Below are 12,183 nucleotides of genomic sequence, written 5' to 3' on the forward strand. Positions count from 1 at the left end.
TTTCCTGTTGAGTGACACTAACGAAAAAGTGACATGCCATCCTCATTTTTGAATTAGTTTGGCATCTTAGATGGCATTTCTGAGACAGGAGAGAGCTTGTAAGGAGAGATAATAAGGAAGAAACCAAAAACCTCACAAGCAATATGTACAAAATTTGTAGAATACTTAAAAATCGACACTGGCACATCATCATCTACTTGTTGAGTTCCCTTTTTCATTAGTTTCATTGATGAAACAGTAATCCCAGAGACCAATTTGAATCATTCTCTTCAACTTCTGAGAGTTAAATGTCAATTTTGAAAGTTTGGGCAAATTTTCTCTAGGAACCAAAAGAATATATCTTTCCCATAGGTGTATTTCCGTAGCCTGATTGTATATTTAGATTTATAACATTTAATCTATTGATAATTCTTTTGGCTTTGAAGAACTGTTGTCTAGTTCTATTTCTCCTTAACAAATCATCAACTTAGTCCTTATTACAACCCAGTTCTTTAAGATTATTGGTGTTCTGGATTGTCTTTTGAGTAATTACACCCATTGTTTTCACATTAACTTTGTACATGATTATTGAACCTTTCAACCTTTGGAAAGATAAGTAATGTTTTGATTGATTAAGTTATGATGATGAATTTCAAAGTTACTGTACATAGAAAGCTTATGAGATGATTAACAGATAAATATATTCTGTCTATTTTGGCACCAAAAAGAATTTAAATAATTCAAAATTTTAATTTGTCAAAAGTCTTGGGAAGAGATCTTTGATTGTGAATTGAAGCACCATCAACTTCATTCACTTGTATGGACAATACTATGGGGAAATTGTTCTTATTAAATTTTCAACATTTTTTTCTTTTTATTAAAACCAATTTTTTTATTAAAAAAACCCTTAATTGCTATGTTTGTGAAAGTAAAAGATTTATGCTGTAAATAATTTAGTGAGGACATTCTGAATTCAACTAGTAATATATAATAACTAAATTACCAAAAATTAACTAGTAACAAGCACCGTGTTAACCGTGTTAACTGTCGAATCAAGCTCAACATTGATCCACATAACTTTCCATCCTAGAAAATAAAGGTTTGAAAGTGAATTCCTCAATCTTCAATTTTTGAACTAAAAAACGGCGATAGTTTTGTAATTATTAGTTCCAATCTTAGAGGTGGTAGATTCAATTTTCATCTTTCATTGTTGCTCATAATGGATAAACTCTTCTAAAAGATGTTTGATAAATTATTTATGAGTTTAAATTACACAAATGCTCGTGAACTTAAAACAATGACCGTCTTTTCTATATTTTATATTTGGAGCAAAATGAATTGTTGATAGGTTGAGGTGTGAGACTGTTCTTTTTTTTTTTTTTTTTTTTTTGGAAATTTTAATAGACTTTGATTTTTAAAGTTTCAAAAGTCACTTTAGTTTTTAAGGTCGGAAAATTTCTCTCAATGATATTCAAGTTAATAAAAAAATCAATGTAATATGTTAAGCTACAAATTTGAGGATGACAATTTTACTAATGTTATATGATTTTTCTAGGTTACTAGAAAAGGGAAAGGGAGTGAGACAACAATAGAGAAACTAAAGGAAAAAGTATTGCATATTTTCATTTTTATAGTATAATGGTTAGAGAAACTTAGAAAGAAAGTCTGTTGAATATTGATATTGGCAAAGTTTAAGTTATCGGTATCCAAGAAAATGTCAAAAACTTTTAGAAAAGAGATCGATGAAATATAGACATCGACCAAAAGTAAATATCCATAAAATGTTCCCAAAAAAATTATAATGAAAAAAACTAGAAAAAAAATAATTTAGTTAAAAATCTTATTTTGATCTTTAAATTTTGTATCTTATTCTATTTTGGTCCCTAAACTTTTAAAAGTATTTATTTTGATCCCAAACTAAAGAAAACCTACTTTGGTCCTTGTCATTGGGATTCCGTTAACTATTGGACGGAATGATATAGGAGTTTCTATATTTGAATTATTAGGCTCTATATTTATTAATTAAACTTGTGTGAACCATCCCACAAAACTAATGAGTCAAGTAAACTCAAATTAAAAACTTTTTTTCTTCCAAAACTTAAAATCTCGCATCCCCTCCCTCTCCATTGTTTATTTTCTTTTATCAAATTTGAATCTTGAACCAAACTCAAATAATGATATTGAATCGATGTTAACATTAGTAAGAAAAAAAGAAAACACATCTCAATAAATCACAAAATATCCCAAATTTGAAGCACTAAAAAAATTTATACAATTGTATAAATCTTGAATTTAAAGTTAGTTTTTCGATAAAATTAATTTACCATCCTTTAATTGAGTTAATAAAATAGTTTTAAGGACTAAATAGAGTTTTTAAAAGTTTAGAGTAAAATTGAAAAGGAGTTTAGAGATGGAAATATGATTTAAATGATTGTTTTAACATTCCGATTCCGCCGCACGAAGAAACCTCTGGACAGTTGCGAACGATGCGGCCGTTCTTCCACCAGAAGCTCTTCCCATCTTCGGCCGATTTCTCCACCATTGAATGTCCTCCAAGTACGCTCTTCTTCGAACCCAATCTTCCTTCTCACTCTCAGATTGCCTTAAAAAATTTCTCTGCGTTGGAGTGTGACAACGGTTTTCTCTCTACACAACCAAAAAGTCCTTCTCTAAGTCTCTTGGTTGGTATTGGACAATGGCGGAGAAGGTAATGGTGATTGGCGTCGATGAAAGTGAGCACAGCTTCTACGCTTTGGATTGGACGCTTCAACATTTCTTTGGGCCTAACGCCACTCCTTACAAGCTCACTATTGTCAACGCTACACTTCCCTCGACCCCTCATGGAGTCGCATTCCTAGGTATAACTCATTCGATTCTTCCGAAATTCGATTTGCTTTTCCACCTAGTCTTTTCTGAAATTGAAGAATAAGTTATAAATTAGAATTTATTTTGATTCTTGAATGACGGTATCAACCATAGAGAAAACTGAATTTATCGACCTTCTTGATGAGAGAGTGATATTATTTTATTTGGATTCTTGCTATGTACAATTACAGCCAATCAAGGAATCTGTATACATTTTGAGACCGCTCATTTCTTGTTGTTCTGTAAATGATTCGTTTAGGGGATGGTATTGAATGAAAATCAAATCTTTCTACCTTTGCATTTCTTCTCATAATCGAGTTTAACATTTTCCCAAATGATTGTCAAATGTTGATATACAGGGTCCCCGAATTTGATGCCCACGATCGATGCAGATTTAAAGAAAACTAATAGCACGGTTCAAAGAGCGAAGGATATATGCATCGAACACAAGGTAAAATTGACTTTCCCTTAGAAATCTTATGATTGTATCATTTATCTTCATATAGAACTGTCAACTTAAAAAGTTGTCTTCCATTCTCATTGACGATTGAATTAGTTGTTTACAAAATCAAACTTGGACTTGGATAGTATTTCTAAATCTTGCACATTCTGATTAACTGTAAAGAAACTTCTTGCACCACCCAAAGAAAATGGATTAGAATTATGGGTTGTTTGAGAGGTATGAATGCACTTAGGACGGAACATGAGGGTTGAACGAGAATGAGATCGTGTAGTGTCAAAGTGATGGGAAAGAGAGTTATGTTGAAAACTGTGATGAGGGATTGAGCTTGGTATTATAAACTGGATCCACAACTCCATCTGGGTACACTTGCGTTATGCAGATCTCCTTGTGCCTCTATAGAATACATGTCTAGAGGGCATGCTTGAATAGACTTTCGAAGTATGTAAAATGCTGTTCCTAAGCACTTGGGATGTTAATCCAAACAAACCCTGAAACGCTCATGGACCACCTACTTTGCATGTTAAATCACTGTTTGACCTAAAAAATTGAAGATGAAGGTAAATTTATAGTTTTATCATCCAACGCTCCTCTCATTTGTGGACTTGAAATATGTAGAAGACCTAGTAGATGAAAATCCATGCTAACTAGATATCCTAAACTACCTACTCTACATCATGTCAAACCACTAACTAATTCCAAAGCTTAAGCTTATGTGTAAAGACAAATTCAATATTATATAATCTAACACATGTTGAGTTAAAAATGGTTGAGATTCGTGTATTGAGCTATCCAGAGTTTGAGTTGAAACTGGAGCACCATTTAGTCTGCAAATTTTTTTAACATAACCATTTAGCGTGCTCATTGAGATAGCTTCTGCCATGTAGGTTCAAAGCGTGGAGACTGAAGTTGTGGAGGGTGATGCCAGACATGTATTATGCGATTCTGTAGACAAGTTCCATGCATCCATTTTGGTTGTTGGAAGTCATGATTATGGAGTAGTAAAAAAGTAAGAACTCCTTGGTAAACTATACAAGAATTTGGCTGACTTGTCACGTATATAGGTAGTTTTGCCTTGCTTCTAAGTTGTAGTTTCTAGTTTTCAATTCTCACCCATTTGAATGGAAATACTCTACAAAGAAGCAAAAAGAACTAAGTAGAGCTTTGATCCAACATGTCAGAAGTGTTTTCTGATGTTCTTGTTGTACAGGATGGGACTGGGCAGTGTTAGTGACTACTGTGCTCAGCATGCTCATTGCTGTGTCATGATTGTGAAGAGGCCACCCAAGCCCATGAGCTAAACATCCCCATCTAGAACGAAGGATCTCTGAATTTGGAGATTTCAAATCAAATAGCAGCTGAGTTTCAATTAGGGACTCGTAGCAAATGAACCATAGTATTGGTAGATACAACTTATACAAATTACGATAAGTTATGCTTTATTTGTAATTCATTAAAAATATTGGTATGAACTTAAATAGTAGCCTACGAGTCTTTCTTATTGCAATTTTCCTTTTCATTATATTATTAATCAACTTAGATATGTTTTATGTTATAAAATTTTGTAACATCTGGTCTATTATACAATTTTTTTTTTAATTTAACAAAAAATATAAGTGTTCATAATTCTAAAAATAAATTTTGGAACACGGTATAAAAAACATAGTTATATAGAGCTGAAAGATTATTTGTTAAATCCATTTGATCAATGAATTTGAAAACATAAAATAAATACACCAACTTTACAATATCAATACGCATTGATTTGATTTACCTAAATGTCTAATAAATAAGAGCTTTCAAGTTGTATCTGACAAACATTTAGTTGATTTGTTCATTAAATTCTAATTTTAAACTTTAATGAGTAGTAGGTTCATAATGAGCATATAATCATTAAATTCTTAAACTTTAATGAACAATATCTCCCTTGAAATCTGTTCTAAAATAGAATTGAAAAATATTTACGAAAAATTTTAATCTATAGAGTTCAAAAATTTTACTATTGCGAATTATTCTACGTCATTGAATTCTTATTAAAATTTCAAGTACATTCTTTTGCTCAGAAATGTACAATATCCAACCTACTAAAACAACAAATGACTCGTCATTGAAAAATAAAAATCGTACAAATAATTCCCATATTAAATTTTATGGAATGTTTTGAGTGGAACAAAATTACTGGATCTAGCTAACCCGGAATAACTCTATGAACAACCTAACCAATTAAAAAATTAAAAAAAAAAACTTTAATATTGAGTGCAAATTGAATCCTGGCCCCAAACAAAATTTCATAACCAAAGTTAAAGTTCCCCAAGACCACTTTGAATGAAGAAAAGTAGAAAACCATCCGCTGTTGACATTATAAAAATAGAGATTCATTAGGCATAAAAATAAACTTCTGCACTCACCAGAACATAAGCTCCCAGTAAACAAGGTCAAAACAAGGAAACCCAAAATAAACCAAAACAAAAACAGCCCAAACCATCCAAATTCAAATGTCATGAGAAAAAGGCAAATATAGTAGAAACTAATAATGCTACATGAAGCATTCTGCTCCAAAGTTTTGTTCTTTCAGCACTTGACTTCCTTCAAACCAGGGGCAATGTATAAGAATGTTGGGTCAGTAGCTCCTTCCTTGTAGTATGCAAATACCATTGCGCTATCATCGGCCATACTCTCCCCAACGAAGCTGCAAAAGAGAATAGAGTTTGTAAGGAATCATTCTAATGATTTAAAAAATTGATGTAGAATGAGTCCATGCCTATCAGTTCTTACCAAACACAAATTCAGAATTATCATACGCATGAATCATTTGTTTTATTTACTACTCTAAGCTCTGTTGGTGTTGGTTTTCAAGTTCAATCCTCTTTCCCATACATAAATTTCGGACAATGATCAGTTTAGTACCAACTTTTAGAAGGGTGAGTTCATAAAACAGTCACTTGGTTGGCACTGTTGGTGCTTTTAGGAGAAGTAGTCAAGTGCTTTAAGCAGTATCATACTTGCTCAAGAGTTGTTCCACAGTTTAGGACACCACAAGCACAATGCAAAACATTCTAAATGTACAACAATAACCAAACTGACCATAATTTGTTGGATTTGGTTTTCCTAAACCAAAGGATGCAGCAAAAACAAAATCTTTGGTTCAACAAAAAAAAAAAAAAAAAGACACAGATAACTGCAGAAGTACTTACAATTGCAAGTCCTTGACCTTTGGAAGCAGGTACTTAACTGCTCCCTCAATTTTATTCTTAAATGCCTCTTGTTGCTCTCCTTGCAGCAAAGGTGTCAATTTTTTGATATACTTCTTGATGCATGAGAGGAAAACCTTTTTGTCCATGGAAGGTTGCTCCTGGAAACCCAAATTGACAAAAACCAATACATAAATCCTGTTCAAATGCTTTCAATAACCCTTGAAAATCAGGAGCATGCCTACCTGAAGACGGAAGGTGTCAACAATGTCGACCACCTTCACAGCCTGATCATCAACACCTTCATCTTCACCGCCACCTTCAGCTGAAGGATTAGCACCAATATCCACATCAACTGCTCCTTTAACGACCCACTACAGTAAAACAAGGTAAGAAAAGAGTAAAACATTGTGCTGAATATCCATCCAATTTAACTAACATACTTTGCTTCTTTAATTAAAAACTTGGTACCATTAAGATACAACCTTCTTTCCAATAAAAATTGTTCCTAAGTCGAAAAAAAGATAAAAATAGAAAAGAAATAACTAACCTTTCCTTCAACTTCCCAAATCATTCCATTCTCAATTTCCTTGTATGGAAACGAATCCGAGAGAAGCTCGTCACCTGATATGAAAATTGAAATAAGTCCACAATGTAAATGAATGAAACCCAAAGAAATATTACTGCAATAACATCAAATCATCTAGAAGATAATCACTCATGAGGAATACACTTATTCAATCATAGAATTGAAGAGGAAATAACCCAATACCCAATCTTCAATACTCAAACTTCATCTCCTAATATCTATGCATAACTCAAAAAAAAAAAAAAAACACAATATTTTCATCCCAAAACACAATCTCAGTTATTAGATATTCCAACCACAAGAAACAGCTGTCTTCAACAACAATCACTAACTAAAAAACACCCCTTTTAACAGCCAAGCTGATAATAAACTAACCCCATAACACAGAAGAACTAGAAAATCCAAAGTGAATCAGATTGAACAGTGAATGCAAAAATCAATTGGTCTAAAATATGTTCCAGATCCAAACGGTGACAAAGGAATCCATGTAAATCACAGATCCAAGAAGGGAAAAGGAAACCCTAACAACGGGAAGATCGAAGCCCTAGAACTAGAACAAAAGAAAACGGAAAAAATGCATAAAATCATTGAGAAAAAAAGAAGAATTACCAGAAACGAGGTCCTGATAAACCAACATGATTGCAAAATTGAATCTCCGGATCGCTCCTGCAAAGAAAATTGATGGGGGGGACGAGAGAGAGTAGGGCAACCAGGAGCGCGAGAGGGTTTGCGATGGAAGAGGCTAAGCAATTTATATAGGGGAGGGTTTTGGTTAAGAACTTGGTATAATTCAACCGAATCTCACTTTATTCTTTTAATTCCTATTCTATCCTTTCCATTATTTCATCTTTTTCTTTTTTCTTTTCCTTTTAATATATATATATATATATATATATATATATATATATATATATATATATATATATATTATATATCATAATGAGATATTAATTTTTATTTAATTCTAAAAAAATTGGTAGTAGTAGTAATTTATCTTTTGTGGGTCTTATAAATTTTAAGTATTTATGAAAATACATGTTTTTGGCATAAACTATATATGTGTTAAACCCAATAAATTAAGATAAATTATCTTTTTTAATTGAAATAATATTATCAACTATGAGTTAATTTTGATTTTTTTATATTAATTATTTTACATCTATGTAATATTACATGGGATATTATCATAATATACAATATTATTTGATGATTTAAGATTTGTGAAAATTATGTCATGATTTAAATTTTTTATTCTTTGATGAAAAAATTGATGTTCTATAAAGTAGATAGATTCTTGTTTTCAAAATTATACATTTTAGCCTAGAACATATATATTCGAATATAGCTATTCGACGGATATTTGAAATTGAATTGAATTTTAATTTTTTTTAATAACTTTAGATTTCTAAAAAAAAGTAAACTAGATTTCCCTTTGTAGAGAAAATTAAAGTTTATTTAGTATATAATAAGTGATTTTTATAAACAAAGCCTAATTAAAATAAGTGATTAAAAACAGTAAATTAATTATAAAATCTTAACTTTAAACTTAAATTACAAATATCGAAAACATCAATTATTGTTTGTTGATGGTGTTTCCAGCTAATTTCATTATTTCTCATCTACTTGAAATATTACATTTTTGTCAATAATACATATTAATATTGTAGTTGTTTTTTTCAGTATAATTATTAGTTTATTAAAAATGTAGATTGTGCTTTTCTTTTGAATACCCCATTCATGTATTTGATTAGTAATTACTATATAAATATGTTTCAAACTTTTGGACATCACGTTTGATTTTAAACATGGTTTTAGGATTGAACGAGTTGTACTAAAATTAGATAAATTAGATAAATTATAAAGTAATTGAACTGAATTAAACTATCAATTTGATCTTTTTTTCTTTTAATTTTCAATAACATTGTTCCTTTCACTTAGTATTACTTGCTAACATATCAATAAGTGGTAGTAATATCACACGTTGAATTTAACATTGTAGCAACTTTATTCATTTGCAATTTCAAATCGAATGTAACATCAACGAACTTAATTGTACCATATTGCATAATTTGATTAAGCCGTGCATTAACATGATATTTAGAGAAAGATAACTTCCTAATCGGTACATGTATTATGTTATCCATGACTATGTTTCAAAAAATTTACTTTTATTTTCAATATTTGAAAGTAATAATTCAAATATATATATATATATGAAAGTTATAATTAGGAATCGGGAGAAATCAAGTACAATATTTATAAAAAAACAGAAAAATAAAAAACAAAACAGCAATTAATTGAAGCCTAAGTGAGTATTAAAATGTTCCATTAAATGAATGAAAGTCAACCATCAAAATGAGGTCTTGATCTTATTTATTTGATGTTATATTTAACAAACATGAAAATTTTATATATAATTAAATTTAAATCCAATTCTTTTAATAACAAGTCATATCACTATCACTAGTAGGAATCAGTTTATTATATAGTATCTATCTAGTAATAATCTACCAACCACAACGTTATTACATATAGATTTTGCCAGATTTGTAATTATTTAGAAAAAGTTACTATACATTTAATTATCTACTGTATATATAAAATGATGCAAGTAAATAAATTTTTTAGTTCCATTTTACCCTTTTATTATAATTCTTTTTAAGTTTACTTTAGTGGCAATTTTGTGTTTCATATAAATTTAATGTTTGTGGTTTTAATGTTTGTTTTAGTGGAAATGGTTTTTTAAACTTTTCTCAAAAATTACGAATTTTCTATCCAATTAACTGTCATTTAAATTTATTCAAACACATTCATATACCTCTCTCCCTTTATGTTCTATCTCCCAACTATTCACACTTATTTTTCTCGTATTAACTCTTTCCTATCTCTTTCAACCTTTCAAATTCTTATAAATATCTCATTCATTCATGTTCAGAAGTCATAATAAAATGCTAAGGGTGAAGAAAAATTCAAATCATGCTTCTCTATTCTCTTTTAATTTTTTTAATTTTTTTTATTTTATTTTATTTTTTGTCTATTTTTTTATATATAGAAGTATGCTTGTGTATATAATTAGTAGATTTTTTTTTAGTGCACAAAAAAAGTTAAGAAAATTCAATCACCAACTTTTGACATACATACATATATACACACACACACACATATATAGATACATACATACATGTGTTTTTTATGCTCTTTTATGTTTAAATCAATGTAATATTGAAAATCTTCTTTTGATGTAACTATGTAAACTCATGTAGTTTTTCTTCATTTTTTTTTATTAAAACTAATTTATTAGTGAAATGGTCGATTGACTTATACTCTAATTTTGTTCAAACAATGTAAATATTATTGGAATTTATTAAGTATACATAAAAGTAATAAAATGTGTAAAATAATAAATGGTTAAAGTCTTTCATTTAATTTTTTACCTACAAAATCATTAAAGATTATGATATAATAAGAATTAAGTTGTTCGAGTACTAATTAATGATTTATTTAATGATATTTTTTAGCCAAAAAAAAATTATATATATATAATTATGATATTTATTTTATTAAATACTTTGTTTTTATATTAACGGTACATATATGCTTATATGGTTGAAATATTCAATTTCACCTTTACATTAAAAAAAGTACAATTTCATTTCAAATTATAATTAAAATAAAATATATATTTTAAGATAGTATATCATGATATTTCAAAATTTACTATTCATTTTCCACTAATTACGACGTGAATATAAAAATGATATAAATATGAAAATACTGAAATCACTGTTTCAATTCTATAAAGTTAAGTTAAAACTATAATTTTTTCGTGTGCATCACGCGAGTTATTTACCAGTTATTCTTAAAAGTGTCTACTAATTGCAATTATCCATTTGGATTTAGTTTATTTTAGTTCATATTCTCACTCTTGGTTTTTTTACTTTAATAAACTTTATTTTGGTCCCTCAAAAATAAAAATGAAAAGATCAAGATTATTACGAAAAATAAAAATGAAAAGATCAATATTATTACTTTTGCAAAATAGAAGGACCAAAATAAACATATAAAAACCTTAAAGACCAAAATAAACTAAAGTGAATATAAAAACTAAAATAAACAAAAGCATAATTAGTAGAGACCATCGTAATATTTAATCCACTAGAAAGTTGCAAATATAAGAATCAAACTCAAGTTACCAAAGTATATAAACTTTATTTTTCTTCGAAGCAGAATCTCATTTCATGACGATCTATAACATCAATTAGTTCGAAAGCAAAAGGTAGTTTAACTACATACAAAACAATTACAATGATACATGATTATTAATCATAGTTGCAATTAACTCTCCCATGCTAATTAAGTTATAATTAGGCTGTGTTTTAAAAAGAAAACTTAGCTTTTAATTAATCGGTCCTAACTTTTTTTTTTTCCAAACAAATTTGTAATTTAACCCCAAGTTATTAACCATTAACTCATAGTCAAGAGTTCATATGAATTTGGTATCAAAGTCAAGGTCAAATCGCAATTATGAACAAAGTGGAATAACAAAGTAGACTAGGCGGCCTCAATGGCTATCAATGGCAGCAGATTCTGTCTCGTAAACATACAAAACACTAAAACCCATTTAATGGCGAAAAAATTGTACAGACCACAGAAATATCAGACCCAACACAATCTCTCTTCAAGAGATTCCGCCCTCACATGGCTTCTCTGACCCTCGCCGGCACCCATCGCCGCCGAGCTAACCCGGAGCTTTAGGACTTCCAATTGCCTTCATTCAAATATTTATATATATATATAAACTTCAACACTGTCGAACTAATAATTAGATAAAGAAACAATAATAAAAAAGACTCAGATCTCATCACACTCACACTATTAGATTCCCATCCTTTTTTTCTTTTAAAATTGCATGCAGAAATCTCTGATTCAAAAACTCCATAAACAAAGACTAGAATATTTGAGGAAGAAGAAGTAATGGCCACCACCGGCCGATCGCCGACAGTCAAACAAAAAATCTGGACCGATTGAATTACTTTTTCAGGGAATACGAAATGACGAAAATGACCTCAATGACAAGGACCTAAGAAAAGTAAGGACAG

The 12,183-nt window shown here is 29.7% G+C and overlaps 2 protein-coding genes across 4 annotated transcripts; one reads left to right on the forward strand and one right to left on the reverse strand.

The window, feature by feature from the left end:
* Window positions 1-2,436: 2,436 nt before the first annotated feature.
* On the forward strand, window positions 2,437-4,811 carry LOC103483847 (universal stress protein PHOS32-like). Of its 3 annotated transcripts, XM_008440666.3 has the most exons (5): window positions 2,452-2,535; window positions 2,642-2,837; window positions 3,204-3,295; window positions 4,192-4,313; window positions 4,515-4,811. In XM_008440666.3, the coding sequence occupies exons 2-5, from the start codon at window positions 2,675-2,677 to the stop codon at window positions 4,603-4,605; spliced, it is 468 nt and encodes a 155-aa protein (XP_008438888.2). In that variant the 5' UTR covers window positions 2,452-2,535; window positions 2,642-2,674; the 3' UTR covers window positions 4,606-4,811. The 3 variants fall into 3 exon arrangements, 2 of the variants coding, with proteins under 2 accessions (XP_008438889.1, XP_008438888.2); XM_008440667.3 differs by having other exon boundaries at window positions 2,437-2,837; XR_007821686.1 differs by having other exon boundaries at window positions 2,453-2,837; window positions 4,192-4,368; window positions 4,515-4,664.
* Window positions 4,812-5,660: 849 nt separating this feature from the next.
* On the reverse strand, window positions 5,661-7,787 carry TCTP (translationally-controlled tumor protein homolog). Its single transcript, NM_001297532.1, has 5 exons — window positions 7,694-7,787; window positions 7,046-7,119; window positions 6,741-6,869; window positions 6,499-6,656; window positions 5,661-5,993 (listed from the first exon to the last, which is right to left on the reverse strand). The coding sequence occupies exons 1-5, from the start codon at window positions 7,719-7,721 to the stop codon at window positions 5,876-5,878; spliced, it is 507 nt and encodes a 168-aa protein (NP_001284461.1). The 5' UTR covers window positions 7,722-7,787; the 3' UTR covers window positions 5,661-5,875.
* Between the last annotated feature and the right edge of the window lie 4,396 nt (window positions 7,788-12,183).

The sequence above is a fragment of the Cucumis melo genome, chromosome 6 (genome assembly GCF_025177605.1).
Source record: "Cucumis melo cultivar AY chromosome 6, USDA_Cmelo_AY_1.0, whole genome shotgun sequence".
Lineage (NCBI taxonomy): Eukaryota > Viridiplantae > Streptophyta > Magnoliopsida > Cucurbitales > Cucurbitaceae > Cucumis > Cucumis melo.

Bases quoted from the DNA above. Each gene is read 5' to 3' on its own strand.
- LOC103483847 (XM_008440667.3), top strand. From the start codon at position 2,675: ATGGCGGAGAAGGTAATGGTGATTGGCGTCGATGAAAGTGAGCACAGC. The intron at 3,296-4,191 runs GTAAAATTGACT...TCTGCCATGTAG, and splicing joins ATATATGCATCGAACACAAG to GTTCAAAGCGTGGAGACTGA. The intron at 4,314-4,514 runs GTAAGAACTCCT...CTTGTTGTACAG, and splicing joins GATTATGGAGTAGTAAAAAA to GATGGGACTGGGCAGTGTTA.
- TCTP (NM_001297532.1), bottom strand. From the start codon at position 7,721: ATGTTGGTTTATCAGGACCTCGTTTCTG. The intron at 6,870-7,045 runs GTTAGTTATTTC...GTTTTACTGTAG, and splicing joins TTTGGGAAGTTGAAGGAAAG to TGGGTCGTTAAAGGAGCAGT. The intron at 6,657-6,740 runs GTAGGCATGCTC...TTGGGTTTCCAG, and splicing joins TTGACACCTTCCGTCTTCAG to GAGCAACCTTCCATGGACAA.